The sequence below is a fragment of the Salvelinus alpinus genome, chromosome 28 (genome assembly GCF_045679555.1).
Source record: "Salvelinus alpinus chromosome 28, SLU_Salpinus.1, whole genome shotgun sequence".
In the NCBI taxonomy this organism is placed as follows: Eukaryota; Metazoa; Chordata; class Actinopteri; order Salmoniformes; family Salmonidae; genus Salvelinus; species Salvelinus alpinus.
In genome coordinates this window covers 30,456,413-30,468,301 of record NC_092113.1, presented here as the reverse complement: position 1 = coordinate 30,468,301, position 11,889 = coordinate 30,456,413, and the positions used below count along the sequence as shown (strand labels likewise).

Below are 11,889 nucleotides of genomic sequence, written 5' to 3'. Positions count from 1 at the left end.
TACAATATTGGCACTATGTCATATAACTGAAGACTGAGAATTTTCTCCTAAATGTCCACTGAGCAATGCAGAGACGCTATTCAAAATTGTGCAGACTTGTTATAACATCAGCTTTAAGCAGAAAGTGATTTCGTCCATCAGTGACCAGGAGAAGGTGGTCTTCTTTCAATTCTATGACACAATTTAGTATATTTTCATGTTGAGAGATCTAAATCCAGCTGAATATCACAGCGAGATGAAACCACAACTATTGGATTTGATAGACTGTCCCCTTTTATAAGCCGTCTCCCAGACTGGGCTATGTCACTCAGAGGAAGAGCAAATAAAAGATTTGTCTGGATAGGCCAGATAATTTGACACGTCACTCCCTATGCAAATGTGGGGTCTGAAACCTGACACTTCAAGTCATCTCTATGAGAGAGTGGTAGCAGAGAGCAGACCAATGGGGCTTTCTGGCACTATAAGGCACAGGACCCTATGACGTTCACAGAGCGCTTTGTAGATCAAAATGTCAGTCAGAACCGGTCCGGGAACCGCTCAAAGTCCCCCATAAAGGGACTTAACATCTAAGAGTTAATCAAGACAAAGGGTTCTATAAGCTAATCAATGTGGATCATCATCCATGGACCTGCCACAATAAGGCAATTGTCCTCCATTAAATTCCTTGGAGACATGCCAAATCACTCCCACTACTGTAGCCAAAGCATGCAAGAATGAACTTTGTTAATTAACACAGTAATTATGGTCTGAAAAAATTGCATTACCCCATGTAGAGTATGCTGTATTAGTCCTTGATGCTTTCTTATTTTGTGCACTTTGCATACTGGATTCCTCTGTGGTCGCACTGTGAACATGATTTTTGACATCCCGCAAGGCATGCTTTGAACAGCACACAGGAGACCTCATGCAACCCCTATTAAAAAACTTTTTTTAAGAGCTAATCAAGTGTCACGCCCTGACCATAGTTTGCTTTGTATGTTTTATGTTTTGTTTGGTCAGGGTGTGATCTGAGTGGGCATTCTATGTTGTATGTCTGGTTTGTCTATTTCTATGTGTTTGGCCTGATATGGTTCGCAATCAGAGACAGGTGTTTTGCGTTGTCTCTGATTGGGAACCATATTTAGGTAGCCTGTTTTGTATTGTGGGTTGTGGGTGATTGTCTATGTGTAGTGTTTAGTGTCAGCACTATTTGTTATTTAGCTTCACGGTCGTCGTTTATTGTTTTTGTATTGGTTTCGCAAAGTGTTCTCTTTCTATTAAAAACAAGATGAACACATACCACGCTGCATATTGGTTCTCCGATCCTTCAAACTTTTCCTCCTCATAGGAGGAGGAAGAAGACAGCCGTGACACCAAGATATTTCAAATGAAAGAAGGAATATTTAAAGATGCAGTCAGGGATCCCAAGCACTTAAAAATGTGTAACATATTTATGAATTGGGAACCGGTTTTAGCTTGTGAGCACTACTTTCAAAACTCCTGGCTGAAATTATACTAAAGCTCTGGAGCATCACTTGAACTATGCATTTATCATCAATGGGCTGTTTATAGTATAGAACATTGATCTTGTGCTATTTGTTATCTAAACAAACCCTAACATATATGTATTTTAAATTAACTTTCTAAATTGTATTTGCCATGTTCATCTTTGTTATAATAAATCTGAGTAAGCTGCCCGTAGCTGCCTTTCGACAACTCATGCATTCTGCCAATATTTGAACTTGGGAGCAGTTCTGTTTGTTCTGATTATTTACAGAGCAGAAGTTCCGGTTACTCCAATCACGTGTAGAGTTATTGTACTTTTGGAATGCAGTGACTCTGGTAGGCATATGAGTGGAAATGTAGAAATGCTTAAGCACACTTTTTGCAACTCTTTGCTATAAGCAAAACATTCCATATTCGAGTTTTAGTGCCATAAGTCTTTGTAATTCCCTTGGAAGATATAGTTCAATTGGCTTTCAGAAATCATTTGCAGGACAATACAGTTATCAATACATTTTGTGGTTTTAAAATGAGGCCATAAAATTAGATTATCAATTTGGCCTGCAAAAAAGATTTAATTACTAATTTCATGCAAGATCCTCTAGGTGGATGGGCACATGAGAATGGTAGGACTGTGTCAATTGAGGAAAGATGGTGGAAGTGGATGAAAAGTTCGATCAATTAGCGCGTCGAGCAAAGTTGGTGAAGATGATTGTTCTGAATGGACAAAAGTCGTATCGAAAAATGGAACAAAAAGGAAATTGTCTAAAATTGGACTGGAGGATACTTGTAGGAATGATAATGAATCACTTCTTGTTGGGATGTGTTTGGTGAGTAAGGATGCATATGTGGGAGACCCCTTTGAGGTGTCAAAAATGCTGAAGTATGCGCTGGGAAAAGTGGAGTCTGTCAGAGGGACCAGGAGTGGTCTTATTTTGATGCATTGTATTTCTGAAGAACAGAGGAAGATTGCAGTGAGCTTCAAAATAATCCGGACAACAGAAGTTTTGTGTTTTTAACTTCGAAGTAGAGCACCAGTCAAAGGAGTCATTTCAGGGGTGACAACGGATGTTCAGGTTGAATCCCTGAAGAGAATTCCTGGTGTGATTGGTGCCCCGCGTCTGACCCGCTGGGTGAATGGAGAAAAAGAAGAAAGTTTGCCAGTCCTGTTGTTTTTTGATAAAGAGCAAATACCTACGCATGTGAATCTTGGTTATGTAAGATACACTGTAAGAGATTTCGTACCCAAACCATTGCAGTGTAAGAATTGTAAAGGATTTGGCCATGTTTCAAGTGTGTGCAGACAGACAGAGTATATTGAGAACAGAGTATACCTACCTTCCAGGAAACCTACACCACCCGATGTCACAGGAAGGCCAAAAAGATCATCAAGGACAACAACCACCCGAGCCACTGCCTGTTCACCCCGCTATCATCCAGAAGGCAAGGTCAGTACAGGTGCATCAAATCTGGGACCGAGAGAATGAAAAACAGCTTCTATCTCAAGGCCACCACTAACAATGAGTGGCTGCTGCCAACATACTGACTCAAATCTCTAGCCACTTAATAATTAAAAATTGGATGTAATAAATGTATCACTAGTCACTTTAAACTATGCCACTTTATATAATGTTTACATACCCTACATTACTCATCTCATATGTATATACTGTACTCTATACCATCTACTGCATCCTGCCATCTTGATGTAATGTATCACTAGCCACTTTAAACAATGCCACTTTATATAATGTTTTCATACCCTACATTTCTCATCTCATATGTATATACTGTACTCTATACCATCTACTGCATCTTGCATCTATATGTACATATTCTTATTCATTCCTTTACACTTGTGTGTATAAGGTAGTTGTTGTGAAATTGTTAGATTACTTGCTAGATATTACTGCATGGTCGGAACTAGAAGCACAAGCATTTCGCTACACTCGCATTAACATCTGCTAACCATGTGTATGTGACCAATACAATTTGATTTGATTTATTGAAGAACGGTGTGTAGAAGGACGACGGTATTGCAATTGTTGTCGGGATCATTATCCTGAGTTCCTGGAGTGCCCTGTAAGGGTGAAGGAGATTGAGGTGGCAAAAGTTAGAGCAGTCAATCGAATCTCCTATGAGGAGGTGATTAAAATAATTGAGAAAACTAGTGATGCTAATGAAGATATGGTAGTGGACGCACCACAGCCTGTAGTAAATGTTTGCTGCAAGGCAAAAGATACCCTGTGTGTTAAAAAGGTGGATTTTGTGGCATTCATTGCCACAGTTATAAACTGTATGGCACAAGTCTCAAAGACATTTAAGAAACTGGTCATTATTGTGGCTGCGGCAGAAAGGTTTTTGGGACTTAAGGATTTTACATCTGAAGACTTGAAAGGGGTAATGGCGCCGGAAGACCCGCCCTCTCAGGTTCCCCTTGAGCCTGTGTAGGAATGAGATCTGTTTTATATATTTTTTTACATAAAAGTTGTTTGATTTAGTTTATTTAATTTATTTTTTGGTAGTTTGGTAGTTGTTTTGGTATCTTGTTCCTTTTTGGGAATCATGTTTCCATCCCGCACAGTAGGTGGCGGAATGCACATTAAATTGTGCAATCACCAATATACCATGGGTCTTTGGTACTAATCGTCACTAACCGTATCGTATGTAAAGAAGTAGACTTTTTCCTGAAGCAAAAGCAAGATGGCGGCTACCGTGAAGAAGACAGTTGTAAGCTGAAACTTGTTTGAATTAATCACCCATATCATTTGTTTAGTAATTATCTAAAACAATTTAGATTGTAAACAAATTAATTCAGGTAGCCTAGTGTTTAGAGCGTCGGGCCAGTCACTGAAAGGTTGCTAGATCTGCCCCTGAACAAGGCAGTTATAGTAAATACAAATGTGTTCTTAACTGATTTGCCTAGTTAAATTAAGGTAATATATATATATATATAATTAATTGTCAAACTATATTGATATTCGTGCTCTCGTGCGTTTGGATCACAGCTAGTGAGCAAGCTGCTAGCAGCAGTAGTAACGTTAACGATCCGGTTGCCAGTTTACGTTAGGTTACTTTACTAGCTAGCTAAGATGGTTATCTACAAACGACCAATCTATCCACAATTTCTTAGGTACTTACTGATTTATTTAGCTATGGTTTTTAGTTTAATGATGGTACCATTTGGATAAAAACGTTCAGCTAGTTTGTTATCCTATGCAGCTATATGTTGCCTAGCTTGCTAGCTACCAATCCTCCCATAAGGTATCCTGCTAGTTGTTCACTTTTCTTATCCCTATTTGACATCTAACAAGTTTAACTGTGTTCTGTTCTTTACCTATAGATATCAATATAGCTAGGCTAATTGTCTACAAGCTGTATTTTCTTCTCATTCACAGGCAGTTGAAGATGTCAATGTCACATTTGAAGACCAGAAGAAGATTAATACATTTGCCAGAAACACAAATCGAATGACAGAATTTAAAGATGAAATAGAAGCAAAAAAGGTAAGTGGTCAATCTAGTGTAATGATCATGAAAATCAGATTAATTCGATTTTCTTTAGACTTGTTTCTTATTCTAGTACATCATGTCACTACCGGTATATTATATACAGTAGTCTAACTATAAGCATAAATTAGGTCTGAACAATATATCTTATTTATTTTAATTTGTTTTTGCGCGTGATATTCCAAATGCCTGTAACGCAGAAAAAAATTTGTTGTATTTTTCGTTTTCATGAGCGTTTATGTCCGCTTGTCATGTATCTTTGGTCTCGTTCGCACCTTCTGTCCACCTTCCCATTTACACCAGAGATCTGTATATAATGACGAGATGCTCATGTCTCCTCCCTAACAATGGGAGTCGTTGTCCCAAAGGTAGGAAAGCAGGCGACAAGTTTACGTTCAAAATAAGCGTTTATAAACGCATTGGGATTATTTTGGACAGATTTTGTCGAGAGTGAAACCTCTCGCTTCGCCTCTTTCTGAAAGCCCCTCCCCTTTTGCCACTCACGACAACAAAGATGAGAGATCACTTCCTCTCTGACAAACCGTTTCAACTCGCTATTTTGGTCCAACAGAATCGGTCATATGGAGACATTATTTAACTGCAATAGAGAAGTTAACATTTCGAACCATACCCAGTTCATGTTATAACTCCTCAAATCTCGAGCAGAGCAGACACTACTAAAACCAATGTAACGTTACCAATGAACATTCATTCTGGAAATGTTATGCTCAGTTTTTCGCGCGTGCATTACTGTACCACGTATCGCTAGCAGCGTTTTAGTCAAATAAAGTTTCCTATACTAGCTGTTTAGTCTGTTGTATAAATGAGCAATAAGCATAAATCTATTATATAAGGAATTGTCAACTCGTTCTCATTCTGAGAAATAAGGTAGGCCACTTGTTTTCAACATGTGAACAAAGTGGACAGGCTAGCATGCTGTTCAAACAGTTGAGACAGACAGAAGGTTGTGTTCATAACAACTCAACTGTTTTGACTTGTTAGTTGAATTCAGAGCTTGTGAAATTATACCTAGATCCAAGTTGGCTAAACTTCAAATATAAATATTAGCTTGCTACTCACTAGCATGTTGGCTTGTGCTTGAGAGATTGTTTATGAGACCGGTGTTCATTTTCTATAATGCCTGCTACATTATTAGTGAATGTGCATTATGCATGGTTCTGGTTAAATTTGTATCAATAAGGGCATTTTTATAGACAGACCTGAAAGCCAGATCAGTGATTATTGCAACAACAACAAAAGGCAGGTACAACTATTTTGATAAAATAATTTAAATCACCATATATATTGTGACTCGGCCACAAGTTTGAGCAAATCGAGATTTGAGTTTTAGGCCAAATCGCCCAGCCCTACCAGCAATCTGCTTTCTTCTCTTCTCAGAAATCTCTACAGAATCTGCAGGATGCCAGTGATGACCTGATGATGGCTGAGGATGACACTCTGCTCGTCCCGTATCAGATTGGCGACGTCTTCATCAGTCACATTCAGGAAGAGACCCAAGAGATGTTGGAAGCTGCAAAGGTATTGGTTACTATGATATGACTCATGTTAGTGTAACAGTATAACTTTAGTACGTCCCCTCGCCCATACCCGGGCTCGAACCAGGGACCCTCTGCACACATCAACAACAGTCACCCACGAAGCGTCGTTACCCATCGCTCCACAAAGGCCGCGGCCCTTGCAGAGCAAGGGGAAACCCTACTTAAGTCTCAGAGCAAGTGACGGACCTTCTGCACACATCAACAACTGACGCCCACGAAGCATCGTTACCCATCGCTCCACAAAGGCCACGGCCCTTGCAGAGCAAGGGGAAACCCTACTTAAGTCTCAGAGCAAGTGACGTAACTGATTGAAATGCTAGTAGCGCGTACCCGCTAACTAGCTAGCCATTTCACATCCGTTACATTAGGGGTATGAGCCAACCTCAGAAACCGGGATGCCTGTTCCTAAGGCAAACATGGATGGGCAATTTAACTCATTTTAATTAATGTTTCATAATGAAGCCGAAGGCCGAGATGTCAAGGTATTATGGTTGACCCTATTACTAAGAATGCAACTTAAATCATTTGAACAATTCTGATTTATTACTATGTCAAACCTTAGTATAAATATTTCTATTAACGTGCAATGTTTGTGGCTACAGGAACTACTGCAGCAGGAGATTAAAGACCTGGAAGGGAAGGTGTCAAAGATACAACATTTGTTGGGTGATCTGAAGGTCCAGCTCTATGCCAAGTTTGGGAACAACATCAACCTGGAAGCAGATGAAAGCTGAGTGCTTAGCCTGGTCCTAGATCTGTTTGTGCTGTTTAGTATGACAATTAATCAATGATTATAGTTGTTGATAAGATGCTACAAACATATCTGGGATCAGGCTAAGTGGGCAACTATCTCTTTACATATGGAGTTTTCAAGCAGCTCGCATATTATCCGATCCACACAGTGCTGACAGGATGCTTGCCAAACCAACATGTTTGTCTTCTCAGCATCAAAAAAAAAAATCAATGGTCTTATTTATGGTCTTATTTTGTACAGTTTTATTTTGTATGAATGTCGGTGAATGTACCACTTGATTTTTGTTATTTTTTGTTTGTGTGTACTTGCACTGGATCTCAGTAATATATGGCCCTATGGACTGACACAGAATGTCTTTATACACCAGATTACCATAAAGAAAACAACCCAAGGATTTACCTTTGCAGTCCTTGGAGATGGAGAAACTGTGGAGTTTAATGTGGTTGAAGAAAATAAGTGAGCAGAGGCAGCCAATGTCACTAGTGCAGGGAGTGTCACAGTTCAGGGGAGCAAGTACGCCGCTGACAGGAACCGCTACATGTCCTTTTACCATAATGAGAAAAATCAGTCCACGGGCCTATATTACTGAATCCCAGTGCAAGTACTAAACAATTAAAGCCACTTACCCTCTTTACCTTATAAAGACTGGTTTAACGTATTCCTTGTGGATTTTTAAAAAATGTTTATGATTTGGTTATGGAACAGAAATTAATACTATTGTATTCAACTGATTTAAGACCAAAACATGTAGACTACTGTGTGTGTATATCCCAAAGTGTATCTTAAAGGTGCAATCTGTAGTTTAATTTCTGGTCAAAAATACCTAGCAGGACTGAAAAAAGTTAGTTTCTTATTTTGGTGCACTGATCATCTTAAATAGAACCAAATTTATTTGTGTGTTTGTTTTTGTTTTTTGATTGTTTATGTATTTTGCCAGTGTGGACAACCTATAAAGAAAGTTCTTACAATTCTGCTGCACAAGGTGTGGGAATTTTAGTATTTTTTGTTGTTGATTGATTGTTAGATTCAAAATTGATTCAAATAGAAAGGCATCCTGCTGATTTGTAAGAGAATATACATGCTTTTGGATTGATGAAATCAATTAGCAATTATTTAGTTATTTTACAAAATTTACTCATACCAAAAGTGGCAAACTCGAATGTATCACATAGCTCTAATAATTAAGCATGTGTGACGAACAGATCAATATGTCTGACAATGTTAATATTTTAAAAAACAGGTGTGGAGGTGTTGACTAACAGTGAATAAACTATCAAAATAAACAAAGTTGCACACTCCATGTTTAAACTCCCAGCAATTGAATGGGTATTTGCCAACATTTCAGCATCAGGGTCACCCTGAGGAAGGCACAGTGATGCTGAAATGTTGGTAAATACCCATTAAATTGCTGGGTGTTTATACATGGAGTGTGTGACTTTATTTTGATAGTTTAATGTTAATATTTAAACATAACAAAGGAGCTACCAGCTAAAATCATGCACCTACACATTAACTTATTTTTTCTGGTTAATAATAACAGTATCTCAGAATCAACAATGGGTTATATAATCCTGCAGGATGGAACCAAAGCACATCACATCCATGAATAATATAAAGATGAGCAAATACTATTATGATCTATAATGCAGTGTTTTTGATCTACAAAAATATGAGGAACACTGTCTGCAATTTCTAACGACTTGGGGATACATTAGCATTTTAGATTACTCATGGCAGAATACAAGTAAGGAAATAAAATATGAAAACTTGTGGCCACAATAACACTATTCTATGTTACGACACTTACAGTGGCTTGCGAAAGTATTCACCCCCCTTGGAATTTTTCCTATTTTGTTGCCTTACAACCTGGAATTAAAATAGATTTTGGGGGGGGTTGTATCATTTGATTTACACAACATGCCTACCACTATGAAGATGCAATATATTTTTTATTGTGAAACAAACAAGAAATAAAACAAAAAAACAGGAAACTTGAGCGTGCATAACTATTCACCCCCCCAAACTCAATACTTTGTAGAGTCACCTTTTGCAGCAATTACAGCTGCAAGTCTCTTGGGGTATGTCTCTATAAGCTTGGCACTTCTAGCCACTGGGATTTTTGCCCCTTCTTCAAGGCAAAACTGCTCCAGCTCCAAGTTGGATGGGTTCCGCTAATGTACCGCAATATTTAAGTCATACCACAGATTCTCAATTGGATTGAGGTCTGGGATTTTGACTAGGCCATTCCAAGACATTTAAATGTTTCCCATTAAACCACTCGAGTATTGCTTTAGCAGTATGCTTAGGGTCATTGTCTTGCTGGAAGGTGAACCTCTGTCCCAGTCTCAAATCTCTGGAAGACTGAAACAGGTTTCTCTCAAGAATTTCCCTGTATTTAGCACCATCCATCATTCTCTCAATTCTGACCAGTTTCCCAGTCCCTGCCGATGAAAAATATATGGTGTTCTCGGGGTGATGAGAGGTGTTGTGTTTGCGCCAGACATATCGTTTTCCTTGAAAGACAAAAAGTTCAATTTTTGTCTCATCTGACCAGAGTACCTTCTTCCATATGTTTGGGGAGTCTCCCACATGCCTTCTGGCGAACACCAAACACATTTGCTATTTCTTTCCATAAAGCCCAGCTCTGTGGAGTGTACAGCTTAAAATGATCCTATGGACAGAAACTCCTATCTCCGCTGTGGAGCTTTGCAGCTCCTTCCATCTTTGGTCTCTTTGGTGCCTCTCTGATTAATGCCCTCTTTGCCTGGTCTGTGAGTTTTGGTGGGCGGCCCTCTCTTGGCAGGTTTGTTGTCGTGCCATATTCTTTCCATTTTTTAATAATGGATTTTATGGTGCTCCGTGGGATGTTCAAAGTTTCTGATATTTTTTTATAACCCAACCTTGATCTATACTTCTCCACGACTTTGTCCCTGACCTGTTTGGAGAGCTCCTTGGTCTTCATAGTGCCGCTTGCTTGGTGGTGTACCTTGCTTAGTGGTGTTGCAGACTCTGGAGCCTTTCAGAACAGGTGTATATATACTGAGATCATGTGACAGATCATGTGACATCTAGACTGCACACAGGTGGACTTTTTTAAACAAATTCTGTGACTTCTGGAGGTAATTGGTTGCACCAGATCTTATTTAGGGACTTCTTAGCAAAGGGGGTGAATATATATGCATGCACAACTTTTCTGTTTTTGTTTTAAATAATTTTTTGAAACATGTTCTTTTTAATTTCACTTCACCAATTTGGAATATTTTGTGTATATCCATTACATGAAATCCAAATAAAAATCAATTTAAATTACATTTAAATTAGGTGGTGAATACTTTTGCAAGGCACTCTATACAGCTCTTATTTACCCACACGTATTTGCATTTTCCCACAATTTTCATACTCTTGATATTTCCTAATCATTATTAATGCAGAATTTATAATGTACCCCATTTCATGTTTCCAGAATATTATGGCAGTTAAAATGGACCAAACAGTGATTAGATCAAAGCCACCATACTTCAGTAGTGCTGGTAAAAGCACTACTTCTACTCTCAGCACGTTCACAAGTAGTATCAAAACAGTGTATATATTATCTGATGCATATCACAATGGGTAAATAATAGATGTCAGACAGATACAGGATGTGACAGTGCTGGTACTGTAGTTACATGAACCCCACTGAAGGAGGCACCAGGAGAACGCTTCGTGTCACAGTCTGTGTTTCCCTCGCTCCCTATAATATTCAGCCTTAAATATTACGTTTTGTTCTACTCATATAGTCTCTGATCTGGTGGAATCTTCACAAGCAAAAACCTTTGGTGAAAAATGTAAAATTACAGTTCTTAAAAATCCTCCTAACAGAAACAGAATTGGACAGAGTGGTGAAGTCAGGTGGAATCCTTCCAGAAACTACAGATTTTGATGTTGTGTATGAATAAACTAAGCTCTGAAATGCATCCAAACCATGTACTGCAGCCCAATACATAATGCCAAAACATAATGCACAGACTTCATTAAAGTGTGCCCTCATTAAAGACCTCATTAAAGTGTGCCCTGCTTTAGCTAATAAAATATCACTAAATCAAGTAAATGTAGGTTTTGAAGTTGTGTTTTGAAGTTGTGGCAGACACCTCTGGAGGATCGAGATCTCAATTAACAAGTTCCTCTAACCCCCCGGGCTTCCTGCTCAGGCATTCACCGGTAAGATTATGAGGACAACCGCCCACACACACAGAAACAGAAACATACACACACAGACACACACGCACGCACACACACAGAAACACACACATTCTTGGCTTTATGCACAGCTTGTTAAACCCTGGCTTACATGGAAATCGGATATGACTGGACTTATTTCCCAGACGGCCTTGTGTGTGTATTCTCTCTCTTTCTCGGTCTCTCACTCTTTCTCCTCTCGTTCTCGCTCTCTCTCTCTTCACCCCCATCTCTGCACTTTTAATAATTAGCTGTGTAAAGTGGGGACGTATTCCCATGCAGATCTTCATAACACTGAGCTGTGTTCAGGCAGTGAGCCAATTTTCCATCAATGATATGACTTCCATTCAACCATGTGGTGAAATTA

The 11,889-nt window shown here is 38.9% G+C and overlaps 1 protein-coding gene across 1 annotated transcript; it reads left to right on the top strand.

Annotated features, from left to right (window-relative positions):
• The first annotated feature begins 3,911 nt into the window (after positions 1-3,911).
• On the top strand, positions 3,912-8,272 carry LOC139557662 (prefoldin subunit 4-like). The gene is made up of 4 exons (XM_071372746.1): positions 3,912-4,212; positions 4,881-4,988; positions 6,390-6,530; positions 7,153-8,272. Exons 1-4 carry the CDS (start codon positions 4,186-4,188, stop codon positions 7,282-7,284), a joined length of 408 nt encoding a protein of 135 aa, XP_071228847.1. The 5' UTR covers positions 3,912-4,185; the 3' UTR covers positions 7,285-8,272.
• Positions 8,273-11,889: the final 3,617 nt, after the last annotated feature.

What these genes read in the sequence shown, in the direction of transcription:
- LOC139557662 (XM_071372746.1), top strand. Translation starts at nt 4,186, where the DNA reads ATGGCGGCTACCGTGAAGAAGACAGTT. An exon ending in CTACCGTGAAGAAGACAGTT is followed by an intron (nt 4,213 to 4,880) that starts GTAAGCTGAAAC and finishes TCTCATTCACAG; the next exon opens with GCAGTTGAAGATGTCAATGT. An exon ending in ATGAAATAGAAGCAAAAAAG is followed by an intron (nt 4,989 to 6,389) that starts GTAAGTGGTCAA and finishes TTCTCTTCTCAG; the next exon opens with AAATCTCTACAGAATCTGCA.